The sequence below is a fragment of the Hydra vulgaris genome, chromosome 01 (genome assembly GCF_038396675.1).
Source record: "Hydra vulgaris chromosome 01, alternate assembly HydraT2T_AEP".
In the NCBI taxonomy this organism is placed as follows: domain Eukaryota; kingdom Metazoa; phylum Cnidaria; class Hydrozoa; order Anthoathecata; family Hydridae; genus Hydra; species Hydra vulgaris.
In genome coordinates this window covers 50,072,411-50,099,859 of record NC_088920.1, presented here as the reverse complement: position 1 = coordinate 50,099,859, position 27,449 = coordinate 50,072,411, and the positions used below count along the sequence as shown (strand labels likewise).

General features: G+C 28.1%; 1 protein-coding gene across 5 annotated transcripts in view; it reads left to right on the top strand.

Moving 5' to 3' along the window:
* Positions 1-27,449, top strand: part of LOC100200525 (cohesin subunit SA-2) — a 104,429-nt gene that overhangs the window by 74,153 nt on the left and 2,827 nt on the right. The window contains exons 38-45 of one of the 5 annotated variants that reach the window (XM_065788486.1): positions 5,139-5,293; positions 17,950-17,978; positions 20,928-21,036; positions 23,514-23,654; positions 23,816-24,025; positions 24,752-24,807; positions 24,911-25,009; positions 27,326-27,407. In XM_065788486.1, the coding sequence (XP_065644558.1) occupies positions 5,139-5,293; positions 17,950-17,978; positions 20,928-21,036; positions 23,514-23,654; positions 23,816-24,025; positions 24,752-24,807; positions 24,911-25,009; positions 27,326-27,407 (881 nt within the window). Of the gene's footprint in view, positions 1-5,138; positions 5,294-17,949; positions 18,088-20,895; positions 21,037-23,513; positions 23,655-23,815; positions 24,026-24,751; positions 24,808-24,910; positions 25,010-27,325; positions 27,408-27,449 lie in introns of all 5 variants that reach the window. The other 4 variants (XM_065788483.1, XM_065788482.1, XM_065788485.1 and 1 more) reach the window with 4 other exon arrangements.

Below are 27,449 nucleotides of genomic sequence, written 5' to 3'. Positions count from 1 at the left end.
CATAACGAGATGGCTCTAAATATAGTACAACATGTATCCTTATATTTAGAGCCATTTGAAAGTAGAATCATTTTTTTGCTACAACAAAGTTTAAAAGAAAGGTTTTTTGTATTGAATAAATCCTTCATAAATTGTGGATTTAGACAATTAATTGATTTAAAAACTTCTATCATTAGAAAGCGCAAATTTCTTAAGTGGATCCTCGGACTATTATCAAAACTTAACAATTCATCAAGAGATAAGTCAAACCTTTTATGGACAATACAAAGAGCTTTTTTATGAATTTTATTTATAAGGTTGTCATAGTACTTAGAACAAAACATCCATATTAGGGGACAATAAGAAAAATTTGACATTATGAAGGCGTTAAACAACAATGTAGCTTTATTACGGGATAAAAAACTTCTTATGCGTGAAAGAGCAAAACATTTACCATTAGCTTTACTGCATAAGTATTTAATGTGTTCTCCAAAATTTAGATTCTTATCAATTGTAACACCAAGTAGTTTCACCCTATCAGAGGCAAAAACAGTTATATTACCTATTTTTAGGTATTGATTTTTTGTTTTTTTTAAACCAACTAAAAGTAATTGGAATTTATCAGGGTTGGCAACAATCGAGTTAAACTTAAACCAGGCAATGGTATTAGTTGCTTCTTTTTGCAATCGAAAAATAACCTTTTCTAAGCTGTAATTACCCTTTGTTTACAACCACTAATATATGATATAAGAAATTTAAGACTTTCTTTAGAGAAACCATATGCCTCTAATTTAGCAATAAGTAGGTCATGCGGAATGAAATCATACGCTTTAGATAGATCCATTAATAATGTTCCAACAATACCTCCATTGTTAATGCATTCATGCCACTTATTAAGTAAAAAAATAAGTGTATGCTGAGTACTATAACCTCTACGAAAACCACACAAAAGTTTGTCAAATTTTGGCTCCATAAATAACAAAATCTGTTCATAAACGATCATTTCAAAAACTTTGGAGAGAGCAGGTAGGATACTTATAGGGCGATAGTTAGCCTTATCTGTTGGGTCATTTTTTTTAAGACACGGTAAAACATCCGCCATTTTTAGAAATGACGGGAATGTTCCATCTAAAATGCTATTATTGATACAATCTGTAAGACTATCCCTAAAGTATCAGGTAACCAAAAAAGTTCGTGCGGTTTTTCCGTATATAATAAAAACACACAAAACGACAAAAGTAAGTACATTTATTCATCAAAATAGTCACCATTAGCATCTAAAACCTTTTCCCAACGTAAAACAAGCTTATTTATTCCACTTCTAAAAAATTCTCGGTCCTTTGAGTCTATAAAAGCTTTCAACTCCATTTCAACCGCGTCCTGGTCTCGGAACTGCTGTCCTTTTAAATGATTTCCCAGGGAAAGGAAAAAATGGAAATCAGTAGGGGAGAGGTCTGGCGAGTATGGTGGATGAGGCAAACTCTCCCAACCAAGGCTTTGGAGCTTGTCCTGAGTCACGCGAGCGGTGTGCGGTCTCGCGTTGTCGTGGAGAAGCAGAACTCCTCTCCTGTGCACCAGTGCAGGCTGCTTTACAAGCAACAGGTCGTGAACTCGTTGCAGCTGTGCTGAGTAGACCAGTCCAGTAATGGTTTGGCCTGTTGGGAGCAGCTCGTAATGCACCACACCAGCTGTAGTCCACCAAATGCAGAGCAAAACCTTCCGCTCGTGGAGATTGGGCTTGGGTGTCTTTGGGATGGGGTCATCGGGGGACAACCAATGGTAGCAACGCTTGGTATTGTTGTACACAATCCATTTTTCGTCGCATATCAATAAACGATCAAGAAAAGGCTCAACATTGTGGCGTGATAAGAGTGATGTGCAGATCGTAAGCCGTTGCTTCTTGTTGTCGATCGACAATTTGTGTGGAACCCACCGACTCAGCTTCCACGCTTTCCCAATCGCATGCAGATGTAACAATGGGCGTCCAGAACGCGGCAGGTCTTCGATGGACTCATCTCCCGAAGAGAATCGCTGAAACCACTTCTGTGCTGTGCGTTCACTTACTGTACCTTCTCCAAATGCTGTGCAGATGTTTTTGGCCGCTTGTGTTGCATTCCTTCCAAGTTTGAACTCGTAAAGTAAGCAAGATCGAATAATCGTTGGTTGGGTTGCCATCCTTTCTTTACACAAAACCTTTCCTGTAAGCTCGTTACAAGCCTACACTATATATGCAGCAACTGCGCGTGACACACGCGTTCTATTACGCAACAAAGCTACTTGCCTTGTGCGATGTGGGTGTTGTAAAAAATGCTAAAAACAATTCAATTACCAAAAACCGCACTAACTTTTTTGGTTACCTAATATATTAAGTAAGATTTTAACATAAAAGTTGGTATTTCACCACTTGTTGTTTTTTTTCATTCATAGTCCCTATAATTTTTGTAATATCATCAGGTGTAATACAATGAAACTTGAAATTATGTGCATTCATTTTGAATTTATTTTTAATGTTTCTTATACTAGGATGGTCAACATACTTTTTTATAGCTGACTCAACTGGGTCTGAAGTGCAAGGAGAAAAAGACCATTTAATATGGTCTGCCATACTTGATGGCAATGCAACATTTATGAAATATTTATTAAAAATATTAGTCAACAAAGAACTGTCTGAGATAATGTTGCCATTTTCAGTCAAAGTGATACGCTCGTTAGAATTTGTAGATTTGTCCGAAAAGAAAGGCTTAGTTAGCTTCCAGAGAGATGTATTTAAAGTCGAAAGTGTATTGATTTGCTCAAAGTACTTCTTATTTTTTCGGTTAAGCTTAACCACCAAATTCCTTTGTTTTTTGTACATTAGAGCTGAAAAATCTGATTTATCAACTAAAAATTTTTTATATAATGAAGAGCGGAGCATAATTGCTTTTCGTAAGTCTTTAGTTATAAAAGGTTTATTGCTACCTCTTAGGATTTTTGATTTAAGAGGGGCATGAATATTAAGCAAATTGCTGAATATCTCATTAAAAGTACTAATATCATAACAAGATTTTAAGTTGAAACGGAGTATTTTTGCAAAAATCTCACTTGAGAAATTTTTGAATAATTTATAAATAAGTTTTTTAGGTGGTAACTTACAAAAAGTGGATCTTAGCATGGTGTATATTAAATGGTGATGATCACTCACACCCGTACCAAAGGTATTTGAATGTTGGAAGCTCAGCTTTCTGTTAGTAAGGATAAGGTCTATACAGGAAGGTTTATTGACCGATTTAAAACAAGTCGGTTGTTTAATTAAATTAATACATTGATAAAGTTGAAGGAATTCCTTTATTTTTTTTTCTGAAGGTTGTATATTAAAGTCTCCTATTAGAATAAAATCAAGATATGATTGCAAATAAAAGTCAAGCACTCCTTTAAGGTGATTAAAGAAATAGTCACAGTTCTGATTTGGGGGTTTATAAGTGGCTATTATGAGCCATTTCCGCATTCTTAATTTAATTTCAAAAGTGATAATTTGAATGTCTCTGGGAAAATCCTTTTTAGCTAATCTTTTAGAAATGATAATTTCATTTATGTATACAAGAAGACCTCCACTATGTTGAGAGATATCAAGCCGATAAGGCGTTTTATAACCTGGATATAAAAATTGATTTATTGGAAAGGAGTCATCTAACTTGGTTTCACCTAATATAAGTATATCAACATTTTTATTTATATAGGTAACAATATCTGAAAATTTATTACGATTGAATTAATATTTAAAAATGCTAAACTGATATTTTTGGGATATTTGGCCCTTAGATTATCCAAATCAGAATTTAGACTAATTTCTACAATAGTACTTGGTAAGGTAGATTGGTGATAAGAATCTATAGGGGAATGTCTATCAAATAGACTTTAGATATGCAATAAAGTTCATGGCAATACTACATTCTTGTTGCTGGAAGGCATTAATGGTTTCAGCTTTTGGTAAATTAATTGAGTTTTGGTTTAATGGGCTATTAAAATCAAAATCGTTTAAAAAGTTTAAGTTTTGAGTTAATTTTAAATCAGTCACGGTTGATTTGACTTCTAGTTTATCGATTAAAACGGCAATAATTTTCCTGAACTCCGATAACTCCTCTTTTAGAAATAAATTTTCATCTTTTAAAATTGAAAGACTAATTTCACTGCTTTTTAAGTTTTTTAATTCGTAATTCAAAATTTTAATTTCAGATTCTAAGGTTTTAACTTTTTTGTGATTAATTATACAAAGATCAGGTTCTAATTTTGTTTCAGAAACTATAAGTACTTTATACGACTCCTTACCATTTTTTATTGAGCAACTTAAAAGGTTTTTTGATACAAGTAAATTAAGAAACTCACTTACATGTAATTTTTCAAGCCGATTTTCAAAATGTTTCAATACTTCTTCGTAAATACTTTCCGTATCTGCTCTTTTTTTTCTTTTATGGATGTTTATGGCATTCATAAAGATTTTTGAGTGTTCCATTGTCAAGTTTGTCAAGTAACTAATAGTCTCTGTTTGATTTGCATTATTGCTGTTCTTAGTTTTACTTTCTTGTAATAATAGATCCCCCGTAAATTTATCTTTTTTCAATAATATATTAAATATCACGTCCCTGGTAGAACAGCGCTCAAGTTTTTTCTCTACGCAACAGCATTGTTTGTCAAGTTTTGTGTTTCAGAGTTATAGATTTGAAGATAAAGTTCATTTAGGCATAAGTAAAACTCCAATTGTTACTTTTTTATGTGTTAGCCATACAAAATATTTCAACCCGTCTAAGTAAAAAAAAAATGAATAAATGCAAACCCTACAACCAATCAACAAAACTAGTAATCTTTGTCTCCTTGAGAAACTTTATATTTTGTCATACAATTAAAAAAACTTAATTAAAAAAGTTTAATATTATAGTGCAGACATTTGAAGAAATTCTTGCTTTCTTTATTCAACACCAGGGACTAAAAACTTACATTTCTTTATTTTGTTTTTATTTTGTAATGTTATGACTTATTCTGCTGTAATTTTAATTTTTTTAAATTCTTAATGCATAGTTAAATCCACATTTGTTGGTAAATATGGATTTTGCTGTATTGGTTTATTATGCATATGTGTGTGGAGTACTACTCATTGTAGTAATATGTTAGTGTTAAATTTTTAGCTAGTGAATCAGGGAGATGGTTAAATGCTAGCAAGATTAAAACTGATAGGAAAATCACAAGTGTAAATAAATCCAAAACCAAATCTCCTAAGAATAAAAATACTTCACTAGCTCCAAAATCTCATAGTGATGGTGATGCATCTGTGGATTTTCAGGTATAAAATGATATATATAATTATTTTTTTTCAAATAAATAACAATTTTTAAAAACTTTTTGACATGTTTCTTCAATATCAATTGACTTCATCAGGTATAAAAAATTAGTTACAATTTCTGTATATAAACAATTTTTTTTGCTACATTAAAAATTTAATAGTTTTTACAATACTTACATTTTATAAAATAAACGATTACCATGAAATTTTACAAAAGATTATACAAAAGGTGTGAAGTAATTGATAATAAACAAAATAGGAAATAAAAAGTGAAATAGTTGAGAAATTATATTGTTATAGTAATATTGTATGATTTTGATTGTGTATTAAGAAGTGGTTTTTCCATTTCAATATGGATACCTACTCAATTTTGAGCTCCTACTTGGAGGAAGCTCTGCTATGATAAAAAAGCGATCAAAGTTTGTTGAATTTTTGCATTTTTGTGATGATTTGAGATGTTTGTAAATGTGGGATGCCTTATCTGAATTTAAATGTTCTGAAATTCTTGCTGTGTAGTGTCTGGTGGTTTCACCAATGTATCCAGCATTACAGCTGGAACAAACAAATTTATAAACAACAAAGGATTTTAAATTTGAGGGCAAGTGTTCTTAAGGTTTTGTCAATTTAGTTGAAGGGGAAAGAATTTTTTTGGGGAGTTTGTTTAATTTTTTAACAACTAGATGGAAACTTACCCAGTTATAGTACCCAAAATCAGTTTTATGGTTCTGAGGCCGGCTGGTAGTCAGATTTCCCGAACTCTGTGGTAGCTTTCAGAGAGGCTGATTGAAAAATATCAAAATACTAACAGTGTCATGTGCATTGCGCATGGATGGCGTCCCTGTTTGTACTTTTGGTGTGCATTGTTGAGGCCACATTTGGAGCCCTTTGTTTTGGCTTAGGGTTTATTAATAGTAATGAGGCAATTGCTTGGACTATTAGAGTAGTCAAAACTCAAATCATAGATAGTACTTCACTGAGTACTATCTATGATTTGAGTCAAGTTCTTTAAAAAATTTAAAATGACTAAACTACCAAAAACTATAAAACACAAAAAACCATCGTTATCACCAAGTTCTCTAAACCTATCATTCACTAGTATTCGTGGTCTTCTAAGTAACTTTTCTTCTGTTGAGTCTTATCTCTTGCAAAGTTCACCAGACCTACTTGCTCTTTGTGAGACTAATTTGAGTTCAGCTGTCTCATCTTGTGATCTTAGTGTTGATGGTTATCTTCCTTTAATTTGTAAAGACTCCAATAGTCACATGCTTGGCCTGGGCATTTAATTCGTAAGAATTCACCCATCTGTCGCAAAACTAGGTTTGAATCCACAGACTATTCTTTTTGTTCTATATCACTCTCCTTCATCTCAAGACTGCACTCTTTTCGATATTATTTCTGATCAAATTGACCAAGCCCTTTCTCTTTATCCATCAGTCAATATCGTTGTTGTTGGTGATTTTAATGCCCATTACACTGAATGGCTTGGCTCTAGTGTCAGTGACTCTGCTGGCATTAAGGCCCTCAACTTTTGCCTTTCTCAATCTCTAAATCAAATAGTAACTTTCCAACTCGCTTTTCAGACAACCCAAATCATTTACATTCTCTACTCGACCTGTGTCTTGTTTCTGATTCTAGTCAGTGCTCAGTTTCTCCACATTCACCCTAAGGTGTTTCTGATTGCGGTTTGATCTCTCTAAAACTATTATCTCATTCTTCTTCATCATCAGAATCCCCCTATCATTGTACCTCTTACAGCTGACTGGGACTCTTTCCGTGATTATCTTCGTGATGGCCCTTGGGTAGAAATCTTTCATCTTCCTGCTGACAAATGTGCTTCTTACATAACTTTGTGGATTAAGGCTGGCATGGAATCTTTTATTCCCTCTCGACAATTCCAGGTCAACCCTCACTATTCTCCATAGTTTTCCTCGCATTGTGCTGCTGCAATTTCCGAATAAAACCATTACTTCCATATCTATCAGCAAAACAGTTCTCCATAAAACCGAAGTTTGTTAACTATTGCTAGAAACCATTGCAAAAAGGTTCTCAGGCCATGAAATCTCGTATTTTATCACAAAAATTAGGCTTTAGTGACTTCTGGAGAATCTTTAACAGTATCAATAATAAGGGCAAATCTGTTATTCCACCTCTCTTGCATGGTTCAGACTTTATCACCTCACCTAAAGACAAAGCTGAAATGTTTGCTAAGAACTTTTCATCAATATCATCTCTTGATTCCACTAGTTGGGTTCTACTTGATATAGCCATCAAACAGGTTGATCCATTGCTTGACATTTGTGTCACTCCAGCTTCTGTATTAAAAGTGATTTCCTGCTTAGACTCTTCTACAGCTTGTGGTCCAGACAACATACCTGTTGTAGTCTTGCATAAGTGTTCTCCACAGCTGTCGTCCATACTTTCAAAATTATTTAACAAGTGCTTATCAGAGTCTTGTTTTCCAGCATGCTGGAAAGCAGCATCTGTTATCCCTATTTTCAAAAATTCTGGAGAATGATCTGACTTGTTTAACTACCGCTCCATTAGTCTTCTTCCATAATAAGCAAGGCTTATTATGGAATATAACGCGCATTTAGCTTATTTGGATAAAGCGTTGACTTCGTAAATGGAAAGTTTGTGGTTCAAGACCTCCCTACTGAACTGTTTTGTTTTTTTACACCTGCATACAGCCAAGTATTAATAAAATAAAATAGTAATATCAGAAAAATTGATTGCAAAATTTGTGCTTTAATAACATAAAAAGCATTGGGATTTAAAATTCATTTTTTGGTTTTACTTGTTTTTAAAGCAATTCATCATAAGCAAGGTTTTTAAATCTTTAATTAACAAACGCTTAACCTCTCATCTTGAATCTATTATCTTACTTTCTGATCATTTATATGGATTTCGATTTTCTCGTTTTACAGCTGGTTTGCTAACAGTAATAACCGATAGGTTTTATCATGCATTAGGTTAAGGTGGAGAGGTTAAGTCCATCGTTCTTGACATTTCTAAAGATTTTGATAAAGTTTAGCATGCTGGTCTTCTCTATAAGCTTTCCTCTTATGGTGTATCTGGTAACGCCTTTAAGATTATTGAATCCTTCCTTTCCAATTGTAGTATAAAAGTTGTCCTCAATGGACAGCACTCTTCTTCTTATTTCGTAACTTCAGGAGTTCCTTAAGGTTCAATCCTTGGCCCTATACTATTTTTAATTTACATTAATGATTTTCCAGATATTTTCACATCTAAGGTGGCATTGTTCGCTGATGATACTGCCATTTATTCTTGTCATGATAAGAACCCAACACACTCTGATTGCTTGGAAGGGGCATTTGAGCTTAAAAAGGATCTTACTTCTGCTACAGCATGGGGCTCACAGTGGCTGGTGAACTTTAATTTAGATAAAACTCAATTTTTTCAGCCAATCGTTATCACAATAATTTAGATCTTCCTATATTTATGAACAGTAATGTTCTTGATGAGTCATCTAGCCTTCATTTTCTAGGATTAACTCTTACTTTTGATCTTTCTTGCAAACAGTATATCAAATCTATTGCAAAATTAGCATCTGCTAAGGTTGCATCTCTTTATCGATTCTATTCTCTATCTCTATAAATCTCAAATCCGTCTTTGTATGGAATACTGTTGCTATAACTGGGGCGGATCTTCTAATGATGCCCTTTCTCATTTGGGCAAGTTTTAAAAATGTATTGTAAACATAGTTGAATCTGCACTTGCAGCCAGATCTCCAACCATTATCACACTGTCGTAACGTTGCTTCTCTTTCTCTTTTCTACAAATTCTATAATGGGCACTGCTCTAAAGAGCTAGCGTCTCTTGTGCCATCATCTAAAATTAATTCTCATGTTACTTGTCATTCATAATTAAGTCTCATCCTTTTTCTTAGACTGTTCCTAAGTGCTCCAAAAACTCTTATTCATCTAGTTATTTTCCTTGAACATCAGTTCTTTGGAATTTGCATCCTTCATCTTGCTTTTCTGATTCATATAATTTGCAATCTTTTAACTCGTCTGTCAATCGCTATCTTGCTCTACAAATTTCATCTATTCTCTTTTAGAAACTTTCGACTCTAATAGTGGTTGCTTGCAGCCTTGTTGCAAGCAAAAATGTAAAAAAAAAAAAAAAATTATTTTTTTTTGTAAAATGTAACTATGGTAACATGTAAAAACTATTAAATTTTTAATGTAGTCAAAAAAATTGTTTATATACAGAAATTGTACCTAATTTTTTATACCTGTTGAAGTCAATTGATATTGATGAAACATGTTGTCAAAAAGTTTAAAAAAAATTTTTATTCATTTAAAAATTATTATTAAATTAGTGCTACTTAGACCATTTGGAAATATATATATATATATATATATATATATATATATATATATATATATATATACATACACACACAGACAGTGAAATTGCCTAAGTTTGGTCACTTAATCTTTGCACATTCATTTATATCGCATAAATAAAAAAATTTAATTTTTTTCCTGAAACATTAAGACATTTATATTGATAACGCTGTAAAAGTAAAAAAATGAAAAATAAAAACTAGTATTGAATATTTAATTTCAAATGAGAACATCTACTTTGACTGAACTTTCAATACGATCTCATTAGCTCAGTCGTTATATAGATCCTAATAATGCATCACAAACTTAACGTCACAAATAATGAAAACTAATTTTTAAAATCATATTTTATTGATTTTTAATGATTATATAATATCAGTTAATACCAGTAGCCAAGGAGAGCATTGCCCCAGACAATAAAAATATATTTTTTGATTGAGTTATAAAGGTTTTTTTCAATTAACAAAAAAGTAATGCTTTTCTTTAAATAAGCTTTGTATGTTTATTGCCAATTCTTGCATATATTGTTCGATAACTATTTTTTCCCAGCACAACAGAAAAATATCTGTTGCTTTGAAGCAAGTGAAAAGTAAAATGGCGCAAAACACACATTGTCACTGAAGAAGCTTTGGTCAATAAGCTGTTTTAGTAAACCCAATGTAACTAGGTTTTGTGAGATCTTTGAAACTGTTTTAAATGAATTGTTTTTTTAGGATTCTGTGTCATTTACTTTTCACTGTTCTGAATACACTTACATCAAGTAGCCGTAACATGTGAGACATATGAGCTTAAAAATAATAATACTCTCCTCTTTTGCTAAATGAATTAGTTCAGGCGTTACATGTAAGTCATAGCCGTATAGAAAAAAACTTTAGAACCTTCAAGCTTGTAGCAATTTGTAACAAATGTCTTTTCAAACCATCCAGCAAAGTCATTGGGACATCTAAATGTTCAAATAATTAAGTAGTAGTCTTTAAATTGAGGAGTTTTTCTGTGCACATCTGTTTTAAATGCTTCTTAAAATAAATACCCAAATTCATTATAATTATATATTGGCCTTGGAACATGAACTTACAAGAATGTCCTAAAAGCATCACAGCAGATGATTAAACCTTTTAAACCTTTTTGACACACTTTGCCATGATCAAATTGAAGGCCAGATTTATCACAATTAAAAATGTGGGATGACTTAATTGCAAATCCATACATATTGTACATATCAGAAAATTGTGCAAACCTTCATTAAATAATCTTTAAAAAATTATAAAACGGGTCATTAAAATGCTATTTTATATATATATATATATATATATATTTATATTATAACATTCTAATGACCTGTTTTATAATTTTTTTAAAGATTATTTAATGAAGGTTTGCACAAGTTATATATATATATATATATATATATATATATATATATATATATATATATATATATATATATATATATATATATATATATATATATATATATATATATATATACATATATATATATATATATATATAGGTTACAAAGTAATTAAAAATCCATTAATCATTGCTGTTAAAAAACTATTTATAATACATAATTAAAATAAAAAATATAATACAAAGGAAATAATAAAAATACAATCAAATTTAAAGTTAACATTCATTACAAAAAAGATATTGTACAACAAAGGACAGGATGTTAATATAAGTTCGATTAAAACAATTCAATACCTCTGGGCCTAACTTGTTTGTTTAACTCAGGGTTCTGCCATTTTATATGAAGACTTTGTTTATTTTTTAATTCAGTTTCCCTATTGGCAGAATCCAGAATGGTAAAACATTCTGCAGTTGCTTTATTAAAACAATCTATGTTGGATTTAATATGTTGAAATATATGTGATTTTTTATCTTCCCTAAAATGTTTATTAATACGTTGATGAACAATTTAGGGAAGATAAAAAAATACTTAACTGCATGTAACTTTCTTTTTTAAAAGTTATTATTTTAAACCAATATTGTTTGCTGATAAATTTGAATGAAATAAAAAAAAACAAAAAAAAAAAACAACAAGTTACTAAACAAAAACTTAACTTGCTAAAAAAGCAAATAATTAATAAGGATGTTTTAATTATTATAACCTTATTTTTTATAAATGTTTTTATAAAATAAAACTGCTCACTCATTTTATATGCTAATATAAAATCTGTAAAAAAGTAAAACTTCAACATATGTTTATTTATAAATATATATATGCTTATGTGTTGATATATATATATATAGATATATATATATATATATATATATATATATATATATATATATATATATATACAAACACACACACTGTAAAATCACCTAAATTTGGTTACCATGTAACTTCAGTCATTTAAAAAAAATATTATAAAAAAAAAGCATGCAAAACTCAAATTTACACTCAATTTTTTATTACTTTATGTATATAAATCTATAAAAAAAAATTATGCTTATTTGCAACCTACTGAAATAATTCTTTAGTAAAAAGGCATACTATTAAAATCTAAAATAAGCAAAGTATTAAATAAATGATCAAATTTAACCTTTGTATTATTAAGAATCACCTAACTATTTTAACAAAAAAAAAAATTAATAATTTCCAAATACTAAATTTTTTTTTGAAAATTAGTGAAATTTTAAAATACTCAAACTTTGGTCATTCATGGATAAACAGCAAAGGAGGCAATTAGCAGGAACGTTGTGAAATGTTGATATGTGGAAAATGTGACTTTGTGTTGCAAATTTAAAATTTAAAGTAACTTGACCTGTAAATTTACCAGTAAATTTTGACATTTTTGTAATGGATAATCACCATGGCATTTTGTTTGAAAAAAAAGTTGTTTATGATTTCTACTGATGTACTGATGAAAAAAGCTGATTGTGGCTAATAATAAGGTTTAATGTATGTACATTAAGGTAATATATTAATATTGGGTATGTAATTTGCATATATAAGTTGCGTCTATGCATCAGTAGTGGTTTTGCCTATTAGCTAAAAATAAGTAGAGCACAATAAATAAGTGGATAGAATAGGATATGGGCATTTTTTTTGAAAATATCAAAGGCAGGAGTTCACAATACAATCAAGTGTTTCAAGGAAACTGGTCAATATTGTGACTTACCATGACCTGGACAGCCTAGAAAGATAGATGAACATGGTGATCGTCGTATTACGAGATTATCTATGTCAAACAGAAAAATAACAGCTCCACAAATAATGAGAGAATACAATGAAACTGCTGAAAAACTTGTTTGTGTCTGGACAATAAGAAACCGTTTGATGAAAGCTGGACTTAGAGGGCATGTAGCTGCCAAAAAACCGTTGCTAAGGAAAGCAAACAAGGTGAAACGACTACAATGGGCTCGCAAACATGCCAACTGGACAATAAGTCAATGGAAAACAGTAGTATGGAGCAATGAGTCCAAGTTTGAATTATTTGACAACAAGAGAAGAATATTTTTACGCCAGCACCAGAATGAACGTTACATTCCGCAGTGCATTGTGCCTACTGTTAAGCATGGAGGAGGTTTAATAATGGTATGGGGTTGTTTTGCAGGTCAGAAAATAGGAGATTTGATCAGAGTTCGTGGAATTATGAAAAAGGAGCAATACAGAGAAATTTTAGAGAATCATGCTGTTCCATCTGCTCATCGAATGGTGGTTCGACGCCAGCCTGTTTTTATGCAAGATAATGACCCAAAGCACAAATCTAAACTTTGTACAAATTATCTGAATCAACTAGTACAAGAAAAAACCCTTACTTTAATGGACTGGCCTGTGCAGTCACCAGACCTCAATCCCATTGAGCTTCTTTGGGATGAAATAGACTGGTATGTGAAGAAATTCCAAGTAAAATCTGAGGAACATTTATGAAAGTTACTGCAAAAGGCTTGGAAAGCTGTAACCATGGAAACTTTAAACAAATTAATCTTTCATATGCCAAGAATATGTAAAGCAGTAATGAAGAAACATGGTGGTTATTTTGATGAACGCAAAGTTTGAAACTTGTGCAAAATAATAAAGACCTTATAATTTAACTTTTTAATGTTTGTTAAGTTTTCTATTTGTTAAGAAATATTTGTGAAGAAAACTAAATAAAGTATATTTCATGAACTAATTTGTAGTTTCTTTATTCACTGAGATGAAAAAAACATAAACTAAAATATAACTGATAGATTTAACTGATTTTTAATAGAATTACTGTTTTCTCATCACTGGTCTCAAATTAATTACCAGTAGTGTACATACATTAAACACTATTGTTAGCCACAATCGGCCTTTTTCATTGGTACATCACTAATAATTTCAAATTTAACCTGTTTTTAACTAAAAATTACTGGTCAATTTTCAGGTTACTGATTTTACTGATGTTATTACATAAACTAAATTTACTGATAAATTTGCATCACTGATATTAACTATTTACAATACAATAATATATATTGCAATCCACTAAATTAGTTCTTTTGCAAGTTAATATATCTATCATCTGTGAATTAACACGAGAAAGCACAAGTGGCTTGTGGTTTAAAAGCTGTGGACAAAGGTATGGGTAAGAGGAAAGCAGCTATAATATTTGGCTTCAAAAGATCAACTTTCATCAACAGAAGTAGCAGCAAGCATACTAAAAAAATGACAAACCAAGTAAGTTGAGCAACAATATTGAAGACATTTTAGTAAAAAATTTTATATTTATAAGTGATATTGGTTTTAGTTTGACTAGATTTGAAATAGTGTGTGTTGTTAATAATTACTTGGTTTATTCAAACCAAATGTGTTTTGATGGTGGTGAAGATACACTTGCCTGGTATTATTCATTAATCAGACGCTATTGTGATAGGCTATTGCTCAGAACTTCAAATAATATGCCACCAAACCATGTAATGTCGACTCAGTCTGGCACTATTGATCGATGGTATTTATTAAAGTTATATGTTTACATATAAATATATTTTATAATAAATTGTTTTTTAATAAAAAAGACGCAATTTTTAAAAGGTAAAATTCAATTTGTTTAAAATGTTTACCAGCTGTCCCTTTTTTATAAACTGCTTATTTTATATGTGTGTGTGTGTGTTTGTGTGTGTGTGTGTGTTTGTGTGTGTGTTTGTATACCAGAGTTATTAAAGCAGTTTTGTAAAGAGAAGTTTATTATAAAACTGGCATTTACTTCTACTAAAATTCAATAGTTTTTTTCATTAAAAGATATTATTTCCAGAAATTTAAAATCTAACGTTGTTTATAAATTTAATTGTGCAAACTGCAATGTTTGTTACATAGGGCAAACTGTCCGACACTTTGTTAACTGTGTTCATATACATGTCTTTGTTTATGTTATTGACAAATAACACAGACAAAGTATTTATACTTATATCTGTGTGATATTTATACTTATATCTGTGACATAGTATTTATACTTATACCTGTGTTGGTACAAAGTAGTTGTTTGTTTATATATAGTTTATATATAATTTGTGATGTATAATATAAAAGATTGTAAAATATTTGACTAATTGCTTTAAATAAAAGATGCATTTCAAATATTTTTCAATTTAAGTTTGTTTTTAATATGAAATAAATAAAATGAGTGGTTCTGTTTTTTTTTTAAATCTAATTATAAATTTAAATTTATGCAAATATAAAACTTGTTTACAAAATTTTTGCTTAGCAATATCTCAACTAACATAAAATTAACATATTGATTTTGAAAACACACAGCATTGGATGTGAAATTGCATATGTTTGTTAAAAATATAAAATAAGAATGGATTTTTATGAACTGAATTAGATTTTTTATCATTAAAAAAAAAAGTGCAAGTGCTTTAAGAAACTAGCGGTATTTCAAATCGACCAAAACAGCATTCGACATATTGTCAACATTTGGCAGTTCAAAAGTTGTTACAAAAAAGTTCTTGAATGTCTGCTTAGATAAATATACTTGGCTGTGCTATGACAAGACAAATGATTGTGCATTTTGTCACATATAATACAAATTGCATAATCATTTGTTTTTATATGTCCTGACACAATCAAATCTGCTTATATAATTACTGTTTTTTTGTTTAACTAATTTACTTTCAACAAGGCTGCAAGCAACCACTATTAAGTTGGAAGTTACTAGAAAACTAAAAATAGTGTTAAAGGATAAGAAAATGGTCAACAGAAGACTTGAAAAGACAACCCATTCTTGTTTGAGCAGATTAAATGTAAAAGAAACAACTATGCAAGTCGTGATATACAGAAAATTTTACGGCATCAAAAATCTTACAGGATGTTTCAACTGAAATTGGTAGTGTAGTCTGTTATACTATTATGGTTAATAAATTAAATGATGTCTCGAACAACTGAGCAACTTGTTATAATTATACAGATTATGAATTGAAGCTTTGCGAAAAACTCTTATGAAGATAAATAAAGATGTCATCCTATGCATGAACATGCCTTTATTAAAATTCAATGTTATGATTAGTATTTAAGAAGAAAACAATATTTATACAGTGCTGCAAATATTCTCTCTACAAGCTGTAAAATTAAAAAACAGTGTTAAAGGAAGTAAAACAGATCTCAAAGCAGAGCATGAATCATGAAACTAAAAAATGATGAAGACATTTGACTAAGTTTTACTCATAGCAATCTGGTGACAATATTTTAAATTAATGCCTTATCTGCAGTAGGGTAAATCAATTTTGGAATCAGAAGTTTGATAATGTTAATGTCATTTTTATTAAATGAAAAAAAATGTTTGGTTAAATCTTTTTTTTTTTTAATGAAGTTTAAGTCGTGCTAAAATGGTTTTATTATTAAATATCTTAATAATAAAATATCTTTGTAACACTATCTTTACATTTTTATACAATGTTAAAGGTTAAAACATTTAGGTAAGATGTCTATGTAATGCATACGTGTACTTTTATGTTTAACTTTTTTTATTATGCAATTATGTTTATTTGTTCATAAGTACATTTTGCTTATTTGGATGAAGCATTTACTTCTCACACGGAATGTTCTATGTTCAAATCCCATTTTATCCCAAAAAAAAAAAAAATTTTTCGCCCTCCTCTCTTTTGGTCTTTTATGTTAATGGTAGTATATATGTAAACAAATGTGAAGTTTTTATAGGAATAGATGTTTTGAAAAACTAAAGAGAATGTCAAACAAGTGTAAAACACATGATAACACAAAAATCTAATTTTGCAGAAGTCCTAAACCTCTTTTAAATACGGAACCACCCACCATAAACAGATTATTCAACTTTTTTTCTTTTCTGATCAATAGTAATTGTAACCATTGTTTTATTTACATAATGTAAAAAACAAAAAAAATTTTGCATTTAAAAATAAAACTAAACTGCATATTTATTCACAATTTGTACAACTACGTATTGTATACTTGAACACAACTGTAGACAATTTGTACAACTACGTATTGTATACTTGAACACAACTGTAGACAATTTGTACAACTACGTATTGTATACTAGAACACAACTGTAGACAATTTGTACAACTACGTATTGTATACTTGAACACAACTGTAGACAATTTGTACAACTACGTATTGTATACTTGAACACAACTGTAGACAATTTGTACAACTACGTATTGTATACTTGAACACAACTGTAGACAATTTGTACAACTACGTATTGTATACTTGAACACAACTGTAGACAATTTGTACAACTACGTATTGTATACTTGAACACAACTGTAGACAATTTGTACAACTACGTATTGTATACTAGAACACAACTGTAGACAATTTGTACAACTACGTATTGTATACTAGAACACAACTGTAGACAATTTGTACAACTACGTATTGTATACTAGAACACAACTGTAGACAATTTGTACAACTACGTATTGTATACTAGAACACAACTGTAGACAATTTGTACAACTACGTATTGTATACTAGAACACAACTGTAGACAATTTGTACAACTACGTATTGTATACTAGAACACAACTGTAGACAATTTGTACAACTACGTATTGTATACTAGAACACAACTGTAGACAATTTGTACAACTACGTATTGTATACTAGAACACAACTGTAGACAATTTGTACAACTACGTATTGTATACTAGAACACAACTGTAGACAATTTGTACAACTACGTATTGTATACTAGAACACAACTGTAGACAATTTGTACAACTACGTATTGTATACTAGAACACAACTGTAGACAATTTGTACAACTACGTATTGTATACTAGAACACAACTGTAGACAGTTTAAGATGACTTAAAACTTTTACCTTTCAGATTGAAAAGTCCTCCAAAAAAAAGACAACCAAAGTTGCCAAATCTATTACAAAAACTGCTAAATTAAATGTAACAAATTCTCCTAGTTTGCCTCTTATGCAAAAATCACTTATAGATGATAATAATGACACAGATCAAGTAAGTATAAAATTTTTTTGTATATGATATTTGTTATGGTTATTGTGTTACAGTTTGTTTCTTTGTTTTTCTCAAGCAAAAATAAATAAATAAAAAAGCTTCTTTAACAATTTATAGTCACGATGATAGTGTGATTAGCTGTAGTTATTGAGTTGTTATTGTAGTTATAAGTTTGTTATGAACAGTGAAAGACTGGGCAAGATGCCTTTTTTTTTTATATAAGAATTTGATTTTTAAATTTTTTAAATGGCTTAAAAATAAACTGTAGTTTGTATTAAAAAATACTAATACTCGTTTTTCTAAGTATATTTATGCAAGTTATTTTTTTTTATACCAAAAAAGATTTTATATGTATGATCAAGAAAAATGAAAGAAATTATTTTATAATTAGGAGCCACTAAAAGGCTTAAATTCATCTTTATAAATTAATATTAATATATATTTATATATCAATAGACAATCATTTTTTAAATAAATTTTATTACTATAGTTATATTTATAAATATTTTAATTTTTAAGAGTTTTAATTTTGTTTTCTTTTTATCTAAATTTGTTGCATGTCATTTTTACATTTTAATTCAATGTGCTCTGTAACAAAAAAACCTGATTATCGAAAAATTGTTTTATTGTTTTTGTTTGTCTCAATTTTGTTGTTTTCACTTATTCACTCTCAACAAGACTACAAGCAACTACTATTTAAGTTACAGTCAAAAACCAGTAAAGTTAAAATTCAAGTTAAAAGTTATAAAAAACTTTTGACATATATCATTTATGTATTATTAATTGTGTGTATGTATATGTATGTGTGTGTAAATATATATGTATGTGTATGTGAGTGTGTGCATATATATATTTTTATATATATATATATATATATATATATATATATATATATATATATATATATATATATATATCAACCCTCGGAATTAGGGTCAGCAATAAACTGCCAACCTTAAAGCATTTTTTTATGCCGACTTTTAACAGTTTAAGGTCGGCGGTTTATTGCCGAGCTCATTATATATATATATATATATATATATATATATATATATATATATATATATATATATATATATATATATATATATATATATATATGGGCAATTCCACTGCGGAAAATGAAAAAGTAGTCAAATTTCATTCTCTTTTTCATCAACTTTTAGCAAATGAATATTGATGTAGACACATGAAAGTTTATTTACCTTTTTTAATATACCTTTAGAACTAAAATTAATTTAATTAAGTTATTTTTATGCTTCCAAAAGTTATGGTTTTTCTCAATGTCACATGATAAAAAAAGTATGGTTGTAAAATGCTATTTTAACCATGAATTTATTGGCTTAATCAGAATTAATTTAGCGTGAAAATGGAGCTAAAATGTTCCAATTGTTGTAGGTCAGATTTTATACTTTATAAAAAATACATATTTCAAGAAAATAACGAAAAAACTTTTGCAATTTTCATGTCATGCAAGTTAACAAAAATACGATATAGTTATTGTTTTTTTTTAATTTAGTTAAAAAACTCAAATTTTTTAATATTTGTGAAAGAATATTAAATGTTGTTTTTGCATTTAAAGTTTTGAATAATGATGCTTAGTTAAAGCACATTTTTATTTTAAATTTGTGTAACGTAAGTTAAAACTACATTCATTTACTAAAGTGCTGGCGCTTTTTCCTTAACAAAATGAATTACATCATTAAGTAGTTCTTATTTTGTTGCGTTGGTTTGACAAGGTTCTAACTGAAACTTTTTATATTAGGAGAATTTAGAATAAAAATGAAAAACCTGAACCTCCTCTCCCTCCTAAACTGTGATACCAGTTTTTTACAATATAATATTTTCAAAAATATTTTTAAAGGTTTAAATGTAAATACTTTGCAGCATTTAAAAAATTTAACCTAATGAAAATAAGTCAGTACGCAAGTTGCTCTTGGTCTTTCATAAAAACTGTTTTCCATTAGATAACTTTCATAAATATAATGAAAATCACTCTGGAAGGGTGCCACCAGTTTTTTAAAATTTCCTTTGTTAATAATTTTTAATGAATGAGTTCAATACTTTTCTAATTCTTTTGTTATATAACTCTTAATAATAGATATAAAAAATCCGCAATAATAAATGCTCAGTAATGTAAGTAATGTAATGTAAGTTAAATATATAGTATCAATATAATCGGTTGATTTTCCTTAGCCGGTCACCTCTGATAAATATTTATATATTTTTAAAATTGGTATAGAACTCTCAACATCTTGTTAAAGTTTCTAATACAAACGGCTTTACTGATTTGCAGAAATCTGACCTAAAAGTTGAAGCCATTTTTTTACCTTGTTTTTCGTGTAACATAAATTAAGTGGCGTTTTCAGTAATAAGTTCGCCCGTATATATTTATATATATGTACATACATACATACATACATATGCACGCACGCACACATACTCACACATACACACTTTATATGAAAATTTTAAGTATATGTATAGTATTTAGTTTTTACCTCTAATATTTCTAGCAGTCTTTCAATCTGCAAATTTGGTAAATATGTTTATTTTAACATAAATAACCAGAAATTATTTAATATAAAAATATTTTTTGGGACACCCTGATAATTACATATACAGTAAATAGGGTACCTATACAAACATAAATCAAATCATTTTTATGTTCACACAAGTCAAATAATAGTTTCAACAAATGCATGCATTTAGATAATATAAGTTTTGGGAAAGAGAACTCAAAAAAGTATTTATTTTTGCTATATATTGAATATATTTAACATTGTAATTTAAATCTTCTATATTCAGATTGAAAAGACTCCTAAAAAAAAGACTTTGTCAAAAGTTGCCAAATCTATTCCAAAAGCTATAAAATTAAGTGTAAAGAATTCTCCTGATTCACCTCATATACAAAAGTCAATTATTGATAAAAATGATTCAATTTGTCAAGTAAGTATGAAATTTTAAATAATTTGTTAGATTTTTGTGTTTTGTATCATGCATAAAATGAAAATTCAATAAACTATTGTCTTGTAAACTAAATAAACTGTTGTCTTGTAACTTTTTTTTATTAATATTGTAAACAGTTGTAATTTTAGAATGTTTAATGATATATTTTTTAAATTTTTAACTCAATAAAGAATTTGTAATTTATAGTTTAAGTATGTTTCTTTCGAGTTATTGGTTTTCGAGTTAAAGCTGTTATTAGTTCTATATATATGTATATATATACTTATTATTTATCATTGTTATATATTTTTTTTTAATTATTAATTCATATCCTCTGTTGGATGATTGGTATTTACATTGAGGAAACTATTTTTTATTTTATTTATTTTGCAATTTCATGATTAACATATTAATTATTTATAAAAATTATCTGAGTAATGTATGCTGAAAAAGTAGGCAAAGAAACAAGATTCAAATATTGGTTCTTTCAAATAATGTCCGGTCTTATCAACAGTTATTCCAATTAATCTTCTTATTAAATCATCTTCTGTTAGCAAAGTCTTAAATCATAAATCAACAAACTTTTTCCACCTTAATTGTAATAACTGGCTTTCTACAATCAATATTATTTTTAAACTTTTCATTTTACTGGTGATTTCTTAACAGTTTTAACTGAATTATTTTACTGTGCATTAGATAAAAATAGTGAGGCAAGTACCATTGCTCTTGACCTATCAATGGTTTTTCATAAAATCTGGCATTCTAGTCTCCATAGGCTCTCTTCATGTGGTGTTTCATGAAAAGTTTTAGATTGTTTCTTGTCTAGGTTAATGATTTTACTAGCAATCTTACAATTAAAGTAGTTTTTTTTGCTTATGATGTAACTATATATTCCGGTTTAATAAAGTGTTTGAATATGATGTTTTAAAATAGGCTGCCTAATTTTAATTCAGAAGAAATCTTATTTTCTCTCTTTATTTTGTTTGTCATATTCCTGATTCTATTATCTACCTCTATAAATCTCTTATGTTCAAAAACAAATTGTAAACTCATTGTTGCTAGGTTCTATTATTTTTTTATTTTTCTACTGTAGTTAATGTTTCTGTTGTTTCTCTGAACGAAATTTATTTTGCATGATCTGTCATTATGTTTTGTCACATCCTTTCAGAAAGTGATTGTCTCTACATGCTCAAAAAAAATTCTTTTATTCCTCTTTTTTTCAGCATACATTAACATTTATGGCTTTTTATCTTATTTGGCATTGTTTTTTTGATAGTAAAGAGTGTGTGACCTTGCAAATGCAAATGCTAATATGCCATTTATTAAATTTAAACACAACTTATAAAATAAGATATTAAGTATCAAATTCAGAGACAACTTATAAAAGAAGGTACTATGTATTAAACTCAAAAACAACTTTATAAAAGAAGGTACTAAGTATCAAATTCAAAGACAACTTATAAAACAAGGTACTAAGTATCAAATTCAAAGACAACTTATAAAACAAGGTACTAAGTATCAAATTCAAAGACATCTTATAAAACAAGGTACTAAGTATCAAATTCAAAGACAACTTATAAAACAAGGTACTAAGTATCAAATTCAAAGACAACTTATAAAACAAGGTACTAAGTATCAAATTCAAAGACAACTTATAAAACAAGGTACTAAGTATCAAATTCAAAGACAACTTATAAAACAAGGTACTAAGTATCAAATTCAAAGACAACTTATAAAACAAGGTACTAAGTATCAAATTCAAAGACAACTTATAAAACAAGGTACTAAGTATCAAATTCAAAGACAACTTATAAAACAAGGTACTAAGTATCAAATTCAAAGACAACTTATAAAACAAGGTACTAAGTATCAAATTCAAAGACAACTTATAAAACAAGGTACTAAGTATCAAATTCAAAGACAACTTATAAAACAAGGTACTAAGTATCAAATTCAAAGACATCTTATAAAACAAGGTACTAAGTATCAAATTCAAAGACAACTTATAAAACAAGGTACTAAGTATCAAATTCAAAGACAACTTATAAAACAAGGTACTAAGTATCAAATTCAAAGACAACTTATAAAACAAGGTACTAAGTATCAAATTCAAAGACATCTTATAAAACAAGGTACTAAGTGTTTAGAACAAACAAGTATAGTTATAGTAAAAACTTTTAAAAACATTTTTTTCAAAAATAAAGCAAAAATTTATGCTTCTTTCCTATTGGCTAGGCCATTTTTATCAGTATTTTTCCACAGGTATTAAATTTGACAGCAGTTAATTGCAAACATACTTCAAGCAGTTTATTGCATAAATGCTTACCAAATATAATTACTTTTTTCATGTCAAAAACATCACTGGTTTAAAATGATTTTCAAAGACTTTAAGTTTTTTGACTTTAGGTTACAACTTTATTGTTGTCTTTACTTTTTTTTTTTTTTTTTCTGTTTTTAATTTTTTTTATTTTCTTTAGTTAGAAGAATCTTATGAAGAAAATGTATCTAAAGTAAAAGATATACAAAGTTCTAAAAAACGAACAAAACCTATTTCAAATGCAAAAAAAATTATAAAATCGAAAGAAAAAAATACATTAGAGAATCAGCAATCAGATCAGGTTAGATTTTATCATTTTAAGAAACAAAAAAAAATTCGAAACAAAAAAAAATTTTAATAAATTAAAAAAAATTTTGTTTTTTATTTCTGTAGAAAATAACTGTGTATTTTTATGTTTTGGGTGAAACATTTTTATTGTGTATTCAACTTTTTTATTATTAGTCATCTTCTGAACATTCTCCAGAAAAACCTATTAAAAATCAAAACCAAAAAGCAAAAAATGATCAACTATTATCTGCTGTGAATAATGAACCTGCAGAAATTTTATCAGTAGAGAAGAATAGAAAGTATGCCGGGAAAAAAAGAGGTTCTGTTGCAAGTTCTCCATTGAGGTTAAGTATGAAGTCTCCTGCAAAGAAGATCAAGCTACAAGTTTGTTTTATTTATATATATATGTATATATATGTGTATATATATATATATATTATATATATATATATATATATATATATATATATATATATATATATATATATATATATATATATATATATATATATATAAGGGTGGTTCAAAAAACAACTTTTTTTAAAATAGTCTGCTGCAAGTTTTTCTAAAGTATGTCAACCTGGTACTCAAAAGAAGCGAAATTATATAAAAACTTCCAAAATAATAAGTAATTTACATAAAAAACATGTTTAAAAAAATTATTTAAAAAAAAGTTATTGACTTTTTATTTTCATTTTAAAATTTAATGTTTTTAGATTGTATCTGAAAAAAATGTTTTTATAAAAATTGATTATTATTTTTGAAGTTTTTATATAATTTCGCTTCTTTTAAGTACCAGGTTGACATACTTTAGAAAAACTTTTTTTTTCAAAATATTAGGGACCTGTCAAATTTTTAAGGGTCTTAAGGCTCCCCTAAAAAAAAATTTTATTCAAAAAAATTTTATACCTAGTGTTTTTGTATTATATAGAACACATTTAGTTTAGTCCAGCAGACTATTTTAAAAAAAGTTGTTTTTTGAACAACCATAATATATATATATATATATATATATAATTTTCATTATCATTTAAATATTCTTTAATTTTCACTTATTATAAGAGGATATTTTATATAACACAATATTATCTAATATTTCTTGAACCTCAGAGTAACAAGTCTTCTGTGGTAGATGATATTGAATCGAGTCAAGAAAACAAATCTAGGTAGTACTCGTTTATTTTGTATCTAAATTGATGGATAGTTTGAGATTTTCAATCTTTTTTTTTTTTATGTCAGTCCTAATAAAAATTCATTTGTTATTTTTAGTGCAGAAGACTCCTTTACTAGTGAAGCTGGTGATTCTCACAAAAAGAAATTTGCCAGAAAATCTTATGAAATGAGATCTACAGCACCTTTAAAACGACTGTAAGTCTTCTAACATTCATTTTAGAACATATGAAACTTAATTTTTGTCACACATAAGTTTACTAATAATAATAAGTTACTAATAATAATAAGTTTACTAATAATAATCTAATAACATAATAATAACTAATAACATAAGTTTACTAATAATAATAAGTTTACTAATAATAATCTCCCCAATTAAAAGATAAATGCTATTACCAGAAAACTTTGGCAAATTGTTGGTAATTACTACTAAAAATAGCAATTATCGTTCATTGCGTTGCAAGAATTTCTAAAGAAAGGAATTTAGGTTCTTAAAACTTTAGTTTTATTAGAGTAACTCATTTGATCTATTTTTCTTTTTAAATATAATCTTTTTTCAAATTAATTAAAAAGCTTAAATTAAAATAATTTTTTCCTTCTAGCTGAAGTTTTGCATTGATTATGTTATATAAAGTTCATACAATTTTTGATAATTATATATTAAAATCTTGAATATATCAAAATTTCTATATTTATCTCTAAATTAATAAATTTTTTGGTAAATTATAAGTAATATATATTGTATCCAAATTTAAGTCACGCAATACTACTGTCAAAGGTATCAGCTATATTGGTATTGTTTCAATCCAGTATTGCAGCTCGGTTCTTGACGAAAATTCTTATTCTATTTTATTTGATATAAATTTACTAAATTAAATTGTTTTTATAAAAACAATTTAATTTAGTAAATTTATATAACAACTGAGAACTATGAAATTCTCAAGGATCTTGTGTTATTATATGAGATATTTATCATTTAACATTTCATATGATGTTGCAATTTTATATCATTTTAACTACCCAATTTTAGTTTAGTTTAGTTGACCACTACCCCATATTACTTTCATAACATGGTATCACATTCATTGTTTCTCATCTGGTATCATTATTTTATCCCGCATGGTATCATAATTTTCATCCAGTATTGTTTTTTACTTTGCGTTCAACAAACATCTGGTTAAAAAAACATTTACTAAATCTCAATAAATAATAAATTCACTTTTCATTTTTTTTTTATAGATATCAAACCAAACTATGCAACCATTCGATACCATATGACTCTTTTTTTATAATCAGTACCATGTATCGAATCGGTATTGATGATACTGACATAGGTATATAAGCAATACCACATGATACAAGACCATCCCTCTTGGTATTCACTTACACGATACTGATTATTTAGTGCTTAGTAAATATATTAATGTTTAAAAGTTGTAATGTAAAACTACTTTTATTCACCTTTTTATCTATGTTATGAAAAATTAAGAGTATTTTAATTATATTTTAAGTAATTTTTCAATTTAATCAAAAACTTAATTTTTAAAGAGATGAGGTTTTAAATAGCAGTTTTTCTAAAGTGTAAATTTTAATGTTTTTAATTATCAAATGGTGCTTGTTTTTCTTTCTAAATATTGACAAGGTTGAGTCTAAAAAATTTAGTTGCGTTTAAGATACCAGTCAACCACTGCAAGAAATTTGAAAAAATAAAGATAACCCCAAACGTCTTGAATGATCATGCAACATGGAAAGCTTTGTACCACATATATTACAAGTAGCATACTTTTCAAAGCAACTTTTCATTTGTTTAAAATGCATAAAAATATAAATTCATCATTATCAAATAATGTTTTTTCAAGATTATTTATCAGCTTTTTACTACTTGTAGAACAAGTTCCTGTGTTTGTATCAAATTGCTTATTGGTGTTATTGGAATTATTATGCTGATTGCCATTAAACTTTCTTTTCTTTTGTCTTATTATTCTTTTTTTGTTTGCCATAGTTTACTTTTCAACGTTTAATTGTAATAGGTTAGATACAAAAATTAAAAGCACTATTTTATCTGAATTCAAAAAGACTACAAAACCGTTTAAACCGTTTAAAAATAGCAATGTGACTTAGATTTATGACATTTAGACCAATATAAACTTAAAACATTAAAAAAAGAATAGTTACAGGCCTGGCATGTTTAGTTTTTAGGGACTAACTTAAAGGATAAAAAGTTGCTATAGTCGTTGCTATGTGATTAAAATATACTTTAAGAAGAATATTCTTAATATTCTAAGATTATTTTATTTTTATTTTTTTTATTTTTCACCAAAATTATGGCTGGATACCACCTTAAATGGTTTAAAAAGCACTTATTTACCTTTTTTTTCAGCTATATTATTATTTCATTTTTATTGATACTGCAGAATTGGAGGCATAAAATCAATCCAAAGTTTAACTATATTTATATTAATTTTTTATTCTTTTGGTTTTATACTTATACATAACTATTCTTTTTTTTAGCAGAACAAATGAAGAAATTTCAAATAGTGGTGCTACAAGTAGTACAGGCAGCAGTTCTACAAATAGCCCACTTTCTAATAGGGTATGTTGTTCTATTTAATCTACAATTTTTGTTTTATGATCA